This window comes from Sturnira hondurensis, unplaced genomic scaffold (assembly GCF_014824575.4).
Source record: "Sturnira hondurensis isolate 20B ecotype Veracruz unplaced genomic scaffold, ASM1482457v3 Scaffold0012488, whole genome shotgun sequence".
NCBI lineage: Eukaryota > Metazoa > Chordata > Mammalia > Chiroptera > Phyllostomidae > Sturnira > Sturnira hondurensis.
Window position 1 is genome coordinate 3,102,035 of NW_028085119.1, and position 11,440 is coordinate 3,113,474.

The following is an 11,440-nucleotide window of genomic DNA, read 5'->3' on the forward strand; positions in this document are numbered from 1 at the left end:
CTGCTGCCCAGTACCCGCGCGCCCCTCCCACCCTTGAGCCTCCTCCCAAACCTCTTCCACGAGGTGCTCCAGACCTCTTTGATCCAGTGTTAGGCCCTTTTTCCCCCACCACCATACCACCCCGCAGAGTGGTCTTTCAGCACCCAGGGGTGAGCAGAAGTTGGGCCATCAGCATCCGGAAAGCCCCCGAAAGTCCCAGTCCAACCACGAATTAACTACTAACTGGACTGTGCCCAGTCCCGGAGCCGAGCAGTTGGGAGGAGGAAGAATTGAGCGAGCCCCAGCCTCAACCCCCTGCCCACCCTACCCGCTACTTGCCGGGTCCCTATTGGCTGGGATGGTAGTGGGTGGGAAGGTGCACGTTATAAAAAGTTCTCCCTGGGCGGGGTCCAGTCCTCTGCCACTCTCGCACCGGGGTCCCAGCGCCAGAGACGCAGCAGCGCTCCCACTGCCCACACCCACCGCGCCTCGCTCGCCTCTCCACCCAGAGCCAGTCCCACAGCTGCTGCGCCTAGCCCACTGCCACCCTCCGCAGCCATGTCCTCCAGGTCCGTATCCTCGTCCTCGTCCTCCTACCGCCGGATGTTCGGCGGTCCAGGGACCGCCAGCCGGCCGAGCAGCAGCCGGAGCTACGTGACCACGTCCACCCGCGCTTACAGCCTGGGCAGCGCACTGCGCCCCAGCATCAGCCGCAGCGTCTACGCCTCGTCTCCTGGCGTGTACGCCACGCGCTCTAATGCGGTGCGCCTGCGGAGCAGTGTTCCCGGTGTGCGGCTGCTGCAGGACTCCGTCGACTTCTCGCTGGCGGACGCCATCAACACGGAGTTCAAGAACACCCGCACCAACGAGAAGGTGGAGCTGCAGGAGCTCAATGACCGCTTCGCCAACTACATCGACAAGGTGCGCTTCCTGGAGCAGCAGAACAAGGTCCTGGTGGTGGAGCTCGAGCAGCTCAAGGGCCAAGGCAAGTCTCGTCTGGCGGACCTCTACGAGGAGGAGATGCGGGACCTGCGCCGGCAGGTGGACCAGCTCACCAACGACAAGGCCCGAGTGGAGGTGGAACGGGACAACCTGGCGGAGGACGTAATGCGGCTCCGGGAGAAGTAAGGCTGCACCCGCGCGGGGCCCAGGGAGGGAGGAAGGGGGGAACGCCCCCACTAACCCCGCGCCGGGGAGCTGCCACGCCCTAGGGGATGCAGTCGGTGGTGGCTATGGGGGTGGGGTGGAGACCGAGGGGGGAGCAGGGATGTGGTTGCTGTGGCGCAGCCCCGCCAGGAACCCAGAAGTTACAGTTAGTGTTTCCCCTCTACCCCCACTCCTTGCCCAAGAACGCCCGTTTCAGTTTTTCAGATTTCATGAATACCACTTTGTAGTAGAAGGCTTTTGCGCGGTATCTCCAAACTTTTAGAAAGTTTCCTGGCCCCTCTGGCGGGCTGCCAGCCCGGGGGAGGAGGGGGGAGGAATGGAGGGCTGTGCGGCCAGAGAGACAAAGGGTTGCCGAGGCTTCTGGGGGGCGGGGTGGTGGCTTTCGCCTGCAGGTCAGTGAGGCAACCGAGATTGCTTTTCCGCGCTGCGGCCCAAGTCCAGCTAAAAACTTGCCGAAAGTGCTTTCAGAACTACCACTCTGGGCAAGTTTTAGCGCTGGCTGCCTGCGGAGATTGCCCATCAACTTTTGTCTTGCAAAACTGCAGCTGGGTGGTTGGGTGTGGCCACCCCACCCCTGGCGGTGGTTTCCCGGTTCACTTTTGGTTCCTGTGCAACTGTTACAGGCTGCAGGAGGAGATGCTTCAGAGAGAGGAAGCCGAGGGTACACTGCAGTCCTTCAGACAGGTTTGTAAATCCTCCCCCACTCACCAGCACTGGACCACACCTACCGTACACTGTGGGGAGGGGGGAGGTAGGGACTGATTGAAAGAAGGCAAAGGGATTAGTCAAAGAACATGTATGAAGGAACCATGGACGAGGGTGAGGGGGCAGGGTGGGTGGAGGGGGACAAAGGGGGGAAACTGAGACAACTGTAAAGGCATAAACAATTAACTAACTTACTAAATAGATAGATAGATAAAGAAATAAATAAATAAAAGTTACTCCAAGTTTAAATAGTACAAAACTGCACATCTGTGCGCAAGGCCCCCTAGTGGCAAAAAGGCCCCAGAGTGGGGCTTCTCAGGATAAAAACTATTGGATGATTTAAACTGTCCCTTAGGACATGGAGTCTTTCATTTTTTTACTTGGTTTCCAGATTTCTTCCAACAAAGTTTTTTTGTATTTCGATTTTGCAACACATGGATATTCTGATTTTGAGCAGTTCCATTCTGATTTTGAGTTCGATTGCTGTTGGCTAAGTTAGCTAACACTTACGAGGCCACGAAAAGCCCTGTTCTTAAAAATGTTCTTAAAAAAGCCCTGTTCTTAAAAATGGCCTGTGCTTAAAAATGTTAACCATGTTGGAGCATAAGAAACTTCGTTTAACTGGCATTAAGCCAGCAAGTTTCTTCTCTGCAAGTTCTGTTGTGGTGCTAAAGTTAGATGAAAGTATCCGTATGCACAACGATTTCATGATCTAATAAGGGTGAAAAGGAGCCATCTGTCGCCTGGCTGAAAAGTATTAATGGTTTCTCTGGGCTTCACTATGGAATGTGGATACAGACATTCTGGCCAGTGTGGTGGCTCCGGACCGAAATAATAGGAGTCTTTGTGTTCTTAGAGAAGCGCTGCAACAGGCTACTTTCTTACTGAATGTGGAATGATGTAAGCACAGTTCTAATTGGACACAAGTATTTGCTAACATCCTTTATCTAATATCTGACCCAGACTTGTGAAGTATGTGATGTCAGTAGTTCTTAAAGCTACAGTCATACCTCACATTAGGAAAAACCGTTCTTTGTTGGGTCCTTACATTATTTAGTATTCTCCATAAATAAGGAATAACCCTAAGGCTGAAGAATGGACTTTAAATTAAAGAGATTTTGTTTTGTTTTTTCCACCCAAAGTTAGATGGACTTAAAGGATTTTTTAACATAAAATTAGAATTCAAAAGCAGGAAGAGTTCCTACCGTAGCTTTATTCTTCTTGGGATTAACTGTAAAAACACTCTCACATGAAAAGTCTAGAATAACATGTGCAGCAGAAATACATTTGCCAAATTAATTTAAACATAGCAATGTGTGCAGTTCATTTTAGTCATTGAACATTTACAGTCATTACATCTGTAATGGTTTCTGCAGAGTAGTGAGGTAATATAAAATAAGATTAGTATAAAGGTCTGTTTAAGGATTAGGTGACATCCTCATTCTTTTCAATGAAGTAGAATGGCACATCACATTTTTGGAGAGACTAGTAAATTATCTTTTTTAGGGCTTAGCAACAAGCAAAAATAATTTCTTCCCCACTCCTGATTTTTGTTTGTCACCACCAATTCCTCATTCACATTTCCATTAAGGTGGTCAAAGTATCTTAACATTTTAAGACTGAGGCTGTAAACTGTACTCCAAATATAATTGCTTATAAGATAAGAGGTATAAAAATTCTCTTGATGTTCCCTTGAGGAGATAAAATCTGAGTTGCAAAATTACAACTCATGTCAGATGACTGTATTTTTGCTTTGGACCATACAGACTCATTTCAAGTGATTTGACTAGAGAAAACAAGAGGTGAGGTATACGCCGAAACTTTTCATGTGGGAATTTCTGTTCCACACGGACATCTATTTATGAAGTTATGAGATCTGGTTACCTCCTGCCACCATGCTATTCTGTGACATTACCAAAAAACCCTTAGATGTTTCGGCATAGATTTTCTAGATTAAAAAAAAATACCTTTACTAGTATAATGTAGATTCAATAATGATTGAGTACAGTTTACTATGCTGTCATACATTTACTTATTTTTAAATTGGCTATTAACTACCTCAGATACATCATAGTGGGTCACAATTTACATTTATTAATGAAAAGACAAACATAGTGTATTGAGCACTGCGTGATTTATAAGCTTATTGGAAGCTCATAAATTGGTCAGGATCCTTTTTATAGTAAAGACATAAGCTCGTGTGGTTAATTTAAAATAAATGAGATAAACCATAGACTTGAGCATCCTCCATATCCCGTCTTTCCTTTGTTCAAAATAGGATGTTGACAATGCTTCTTTGGCTCGTCTTGACCTTGAGCGTAAAGTGGAGTCTTTGCAAGAGGAGATTGCCTTTTTGAAGAAAATCCACGATGAGGTAAGGGAGCCACTACCCATGGATAAATGTGGCTGAAGCTGCCACCGTCCTCCGCATGGCTGACCTTCTGCCTGTCCTTTCTGTAGGAAATCCAGGAGCTGCAGGCCCAGATCCAGGAGCAGCACGTCCAAATCGATGTGGATGTTTCCAAGCCTGACCTCACGGCTGCGCTGCGTGATGTCCGTCAGCAGTATGAAAGTGTGGCTGCCAAGAACCTTCAGGAGGCTGAGGAATGGTACAAGTCCAAGGTACGAAAAAAGTCAGTGTGGCTAGAACGAAAGAAGTGCATTGTAGTCTGCAGACACCGTCCGTACCTGTCTGATTCCTAAATACCCTTTAGCTCTAGTCAGAAGGCTGGCTTTATTTAACTTCAAGTTTTATTTGTTGCGACAGCCTCTCTAACACTCACAGGAGACTCCCTTCCCATTGTTCTTCCTTGATTCTACTTCAGAGTAAACCCTAACACTATGCCCTTGACTTCTCCTCCTTTAAAGTATGGGTAATTGGGTGAATTTCTACCAACACCATCAGGTTCCACTGTTTTTGTCTGGTTTTCAAAACAAATTTAGAGACATTTTGGCAGACTTGAGATCTGAACTTAAAATATAAAGTTTGGTTTGTAGCATGCCTTTGTTTGTGACCTTTGAGCTTTCTCATTTGCTCAGGTGAGGTAGAATCTTAAATAGAATCAAGCCAGTTGATGATCCGCTTTTCTCATCTCTTTCCGACAGTTTGCTGACCTCTCCGAGGCTGCAAACCGGAACAATGATGCCCTGCGCCAGGCAAAGCAGGAGTCAAACGAGTACCGGAGACAGGTGCAGTCCCTCACCTGTGAAGTGGATGCGCTTAAAGGCACTGTGAGTACCACACTGCAATGAAAGGGGGGAGCAACTCACTTGGCTCCCATCAGTTGACCAAGCTCATGGCGAGATTTAAAACTTCAGATAACGGGAAGTGTATTATTTTCATCCAAAGAAAATGAGGTATCAAGACATTAAAAAAGAACTTGCGATCTGCAGGTTTTAGCTTATGTTATTGTTCCTATTAAAAGGGACTTGGTACTTGTATTCTCCACCTGCAGTTGGAGTGTTCACCACTTGCCACTAGGAAACGGTTCTGGGAGTAACTGGGTTTTTCTGGGAAGTAACGTCGCAAGCCTTTGTCGCTTCTCATAGAATGAGTCCCTGGAACGCCAGATGCGTGAAATGGAAGAGAACTTTGCTGTCGAAGCTGCTAACTACCAAGACACTATTGGCCGCCTGCAGGATGAGATTCAGAACATGAAGGAGGAAATGGCTCGTCACCTTCGTGAATACCAAGACCTGCTGAATGTTAAGATGGCTCTTGACATTGAGATTGCCACCTACAGGAAGCTGCTGGAAGGCGAGGAGAGCAGGTATAAAACAAGGACACACATGTGCACAGATTAACAGCTGCCCTTTGCTCAGTGTCATGCCACTCGCCTTCCATATAGTATCTCATTTCATCTTTAGAGAATTTCTTCAAGGTAGCTGCTTATCACTTTTCATAAATAAGGAACCTTATGTTCAGAGACTCATTGTATCTTATGAATCTGTCCTAGTCAGTTAATCAGTAGCACAGATGGGATTTGAACCCATGACTCTGTGAAAGCCAGTATTCTTCCCACTCTACAAGGCCTCCAGCTCATGCCCCTGTAGATGAACGCTTGCCATAAAATATTCAAATGTACTCGATAAGATCCATCAGAGAAAATGCTTCTGACTCTAATCCCTCACTTATGAAATACAAGAGTAAATTTTTTTATTTGATGAAAACTAGAGTGTATAAATTTGTTTCAGACGTTTTACAGATTTTATTTCTCTTTTGTAGGATTTCTCTGCCTCTTCCCAACTTTTCTTCCCTGAACTTGAGGGGTAAGCACTTGACTGCCATTTATGAAAACTTTCAGTTTGTTACCCATCTGTTTACAAACATTTATTTTTTAAATGATACTTGAAAAATGCCATATAAGAGAAAGTTCTATAAAACAGCCACGATTTTCAAACTGTCTCCCCTTTTATGCAAACTCTGTCAGCCTTCCTCCTGATGGAGCGAACACGAGGGGAGTCGGCCTCGCCCTGATGCTACAGGGGTGTTGCGCTGGGTTTTAAGAGAGGTGACAGTCTTTAGAATTATTGGGGGAGGTGCTTTAAACAACTGCTTAAAATTTACAGTTGAACAGAAATGATAACCCTTCGGAGAAAATGGTTACTTGTCCTTTTGAAATTTCTCTTTTACTCATTTTGGGCCTGTTTTCCTTATTCAGAAACCAACCTGGATTCACTCCCTCTGGTTGACACCCACTCAAAAAGGACACTTCTGATTAAGACGGTGGAAACTAGAGATGGACAGGTTGGTATCTTTAGGTCAAAGCTAGAGTAATCTCAGATAGGCACTGGTAGCCTTTTAAATAAATCAGTAAATCCACCTCAGATACAGCCCGCTGATTTGGGAGTGTTCACTTTCCCCTCATGCCTCCTAGAGAGAGAGTAGGCCTCTTCTTCCAGTGCTGTGTACGGTCAGCTAAGTATTTGGCTCCTGGGTGTGAAGGTTAGACGGCGATCTTTTCTGCAGTCCGAAATTAGTGAGTTTTCTATGACCCTTCATCTAAAATGGGAGTGTGGCTTCCTTGAGTTACCTTCTAGACTGGCTCTGTGAACCCTTTTGTTAGTCTACGAAAACGTCTTCACCCTGGACAGGCGGCACTCCCCACACACTCCGAGGCTCTGCTATGTGATGTGAGGTCATGCCATACGACCAAGTAGTTTTCTAGTCAGCTCTGTGCTAGCAAAGAAGTGGCGAAATTTATCGTCATCTTCCTTTGCACACAAACCTGAAAGTGCAACAAAAACTTAAAAATGGTCAAAATTTATTGTAACCTTGATGTGATCTTCACCTGCATGTGAATTTAAAATATTTTTATTGCTTTTAAACTTCGCTGTATAGAATTACTACAGCATCCTTCCTCATAAACACAGGTTTTTTGTTTTTTTTCAAGTGTCATTTTTGTTAGTTATAACATTCCATTGGATACTTAACTTTGCATATAGGGGAAGAGCATCTGAAATGTTAGTTGTCCCCCTAGCTGTAACCCTTGTCATGCAGAACCAACATAGCCTTCCAACTTTCCTAATAAGTGACGTATAATTAGTAGGATTCTCTTCGTTGTAATGGGGGAATCCAATCTTTAGCGTGGGGCATTATATTTGATTTGAATTTTATCTTTTTTAACAGGTCATCAATGAAACTTCTCAGCATCACGAGGATCTGGAATAAAAATTGCACTCACTTGGTGCAGCAATATATTACCAGCAAGAATTAAAAAGAAGTTCATATCTTAAAGAAACAGCTTTCAAGTGCCTTTCTGCAGTTTTTCAGGAGCGCAAGATAGGTTTGGAATAGGAATAAGCTCTAGTTCTTAAGACCCAACACTCCTAAGAGATTTAGAAAAAAGTTTACACCATAATCTAGTTTACAAAGAAACTTTGTGCTAGAATACTTTTTAAAACGTATTTTTGAATACCATAAGAACTGCTTTTTTCCAACCAGTATCCAACCAATTTGTTTCTGCTTCAATAAATCTTTGGAAAACTCTTGGTGTCTTATTTATTTGATAATATCTATACAATTCTCTCAGTTTTATAGGACTTTGTCTTTTAGTTAAATATTGTTGGTCCTACTTGCTAATTTGACACAAAAAAATCAAGAGTAGTTTAACTTAATAAATTATGTTTGAGGTATATTTCTTATTTTGGTCATTTTAGGCGGATTTTACTTCTTTTTATTTACAAATAAATGATACATAATAAAGTAAAGTACAAAAGTGATGATAGGTCTTTTCATAAAATGAGTTTAGCTGAGTCACAGTTCTTTCTAAATACGCCCCCCTGAGAGGGGAAAGGTGAGAGGTCCCCTTCTCTGACTGTCAGAGATGAACCCTTAATGGGAAACCTCACAGGAGACCACCTCATACAATTCAAGTCTATTTAAGTCTTTCTTAAATTTTTAGCTTTAATTATTAGCATTTTACTTATCCCCCATTTTGAAAAACTAATAGAAACTATGTTCTGGTCACTTAGGGTTCTGGCCACTTAGGGTGAAACAAAAGATTAATCCTTGATTCTTTTATTGATAACATTAATCTGAGATTAAAAGAGGTAAAGCAGGGGATATCGAGAGGAAGTGATGACATGAAGATAAGTCTTAAAAAAGTTACCAGGGGAACTGAAGTCCATGGAAAGAATGTGAAAATTAGGTCCTACTGAATTTCGCCACAGCAGTGACATGGGAGAGGTGGCTGGTGAATGACACCAGGCTCTGACTTAGTTACAGCATGCCTAGTGCAGGACCCACCTTTCCAAGAGCAGCCTCCAAGAGGCGCTAGGAAACAATCTCTTCTCTGAGGTTGTGTGACTAAGAGAGTTGTGCAGTGGTGGGGGAGGGGCTGAGGGGGGGCAGTGGGGCTGGGAGGACACCAGCTTTCACTCTTGTTTGGAATCAAGGATAAAACGTGCCTGCAAGAAGGCTTTCTCGTCAACCTGCAAGACTTCAGCTAAATAAAATGCATTAATCCCTTTGGCTGCCATTACAAAACACCTCAAACTGGGTGGCGTAAACCCAATTTTTTCTCACAGCTTTGGAAGCTACAAGTCCAAGATCAAGGTATTGGCAGGGTTGGTTTCTTCTAAGACCTCTTTCCGTACTTAATTGCTTCCTATTAGGAAATCAGGTATAGTTGTGCATCACTTAATGGTGGAAATTCATTCTGAGGAATATGTCCTTAAGCCATACTGTCATTCGTAGAGCACATTTATGCAAACCAGGATGGTATAGCCTACCATACCTAGGCCAAATGGTATAGCCTATTTCTCCTAGGCTATGAACTTGTATGTACATCATGTTACTACACTGCATAGAGCGGCAATTGTAACACAATAGTATTTTTGTATCTGGACATAACTAAATGTAGGAAAGGCACAGTAAAAATAGGGTACAAAAGACAAAGGGTGCCCTGCAAAGTGCACTCACAGCACTTGCTGGGTGTCAGCGAGTGAGGGCCAGTGAACGTGAAGGCCAAGAACCTCTCCCAGTCTGGGCTCTATTCACTGTCCCACAGGCCCTCCTGCTTCTCCTGCTCCCTTCTGACAGTGTCAGAAATACAACATGGAAGCTGTCAATGCTTCCTCCAGGAACAGGGATGTGTGCTGGACTGACTGAAAAGATCAAGGAGAAACTGGCTGGATAAGGTGGAGATCACCATACTAGCGACTGTCAGGAGATGGTGAAAGGTGGCTGGACAATCAGTGGGAATAAGAACTCCAGATGGAGAAATAGAGGAAGATAGAGGTGATTGCCATGGCAACGTGGTTTTGGTTACTGCATGTTGGAGCAGTGGTCAGAGTAGGAAACTTTGTGGCATTCAAAAAAAAAAGAGGGCATTTAATATGGAGATGTTATAAACTGAGGACTTGATTTTGGAAATTTGTTCTTGCCATTGACTGGCATATGGGGCTCTCTCCGACACTGACCCGGTGGAAGAAATAAAGCGGATTTACGGTGTGCATCATGTTACAACCCCAAAACGTTGTCAAAGTACAGGGACAGGCTGTCTCCACCCTACCACAGAAAGCCTTCACTGACGTGGCGGCAGCACTTCATACTTGTCTGGGGAGCTCCTGCGGACCTGCGTCCTGGCACAGGAGCTTGTGTCCTTGACCAAGTGTTCACAGCAATGCACTCTGAAGGCAATCAGGCTGGATCTGGGAAAGCTGCAGGGCCCTCCGTACATTTAGCACTGGAGACAGGCTCCTGCGGCTGAAACAGGCAGTGGCTGACCGGGGTGTATTCTGTGCACGCAGAATGGAGGTGCTGTCAGCCACGGGGATGTGTAGCCATGCCCCACAGATATTGCTCCTGTCCATCAGTTATGCTCCTTGAAGCAGGCGATGTGTTTTCCTTGTTGCTACAAAAATCTAGTGAAAGGTTGAAAAAAACTTACATATGTATTATAAATATATAAAAATCATAAATATTGGGTATAGCTCAGGGATACAAGATTATTTTGACATTATAATTAACATAATTTAACATTTTGACATATGAGAGAAGAAAACCGTATGTTCTGCTTAATAGATAAAGAAAAATCATTCCATAGAAGTCAACATCTTATTATAGAAACTTTTAGAAAACTAGAAATACAAAGGACCTTTTTAACTTGATATGAGGCATATATGAGAAACCAAGAATGAACAAACAGAAACAATGCTGAAATAATGTAACTATTCCCTTTAAGATCAAGGAGAATGAGGACACCCACTATTCTGCTCATATCCAATATTGTACTATAGGGATAAAAAGCATGAAAAGGCATAGTAATAGAAAAAAAGATAAAACTCTCATTAATTGCAAACCATATTATTGTTGCTTATTTGGCTAACCCAAAACGCTCCACAGATAAATTATATGCAAAGGAAAGCAAAGTCTAAGAAGAGATAAGACACTCTTTTAAATAAGATAAAGCAAGATAAGCATCAAGATAGGAAGGTATGCCCAGCTTGGGCTACAGTGAAATATAATAGTGTAATATTGGTGCAGAGATAGACACCGGGAGAATATAATAGAGCACCCTAAAACAAACTCATGTATCTCTGTTGGTTTGGGCTCTTACAACAAAATGCCATAGACTGGGTGGCTTAACCTACAAACATTTATTTCTCACAGTTCTGGGAGCTAAAGGTCCAAAATCAAGGCACCAGCAGATTTGGTGTCATGGTAGGGCCCACTTTTTGGTTTGCAGAGAGCCATCCTTTTGGTCTCTCCTCACATGGTGGAGACAGAGGGACCTAGCTCTCTGGTCTCTTACAAAGCTCGCATTCCGCCCTGAGCACCTGCTCGCACGACCCCACCTCCCCCGACTGTCTCCACAGGCCCCTCATTACCGAAGCCCTCGTCAGGGGCCATCACATCAGGGATCAGGGCTTTCAACACGTGAATGTTGAGGGGACACATTCAGCCCATAACACCAAGTACATGAAAATTCACTTTCTGATAGAGTGAGCATTGTTCTGTTTTTAATTGAAAAATTATTTTGAGAAGGATCTTTAAAGATTTTTCTGAAGGCTTTCTGCAGTGCGGGACCAATATTCTCTTTCTGGCCACTTTCGTCTTCCACCTGAAGCAGCGTGTGCCTCCTTG

General features: G+C 44.2%; 1 protein-coding gene across 1 annotated transcript; it reads left to right on the forward strand.

Annotated features, from left to right (window-relative positions):
• Positions 1-376: 376 nt before the first annotated feature.
• On the forward strand, positions 377-7,840 carry VIM (vimentin). Its single transcript, XM_037060778.1, has 9 exons — positions 377-1,103; positions 1,770-1,830; positions 4,130-4,225; positions 4,312-4,473; positions 4,957-5,082; positions 5,401-5,621; positions 6,077-6,120; positions 6,513-6,598; positions 7,481-7,840. Exons 1-9 carry the CDS (start codon positions 538-540, stop codon positions 7,520-7,522), a joined length of 1,404 nt encoding a protein of 467 aa, XP_036916673.1. The 5' UTR covers positions 377-537; the 3' UTR covers positions 7,523-7,840.
• Positions 7,841-11,440: the final 3,600 nt, after the last annotated feature.

What these genes read in the sequence shown, in the direction of transcription:
- VIM (XM_037060778.1), top strand. Translation starts at nt 538, where the DNA reads ATGTCCTCCAGGTCCGTATCCTCGTCCTCGTCCTCCTACCGCCGGATG. An exon ending in TGGATGCGCTTAAAGGCACT is followed by an intron (nt 5,083 to 5,400) that starts GTGAGTACCACA and finishes CGCTTCTCATAG; the next exon opens with AATGAGTCCCTGGAACGCCA. An exon ending in CTGGAAGGCGAGGAGAGCAG is followed by an intron (nt 5,622 to 6,076) that starts GTATAAAACAAG and finishes TCTCTTTTGTAG; the next exon opens with GATTTCTCTGCCTCTTCCCA.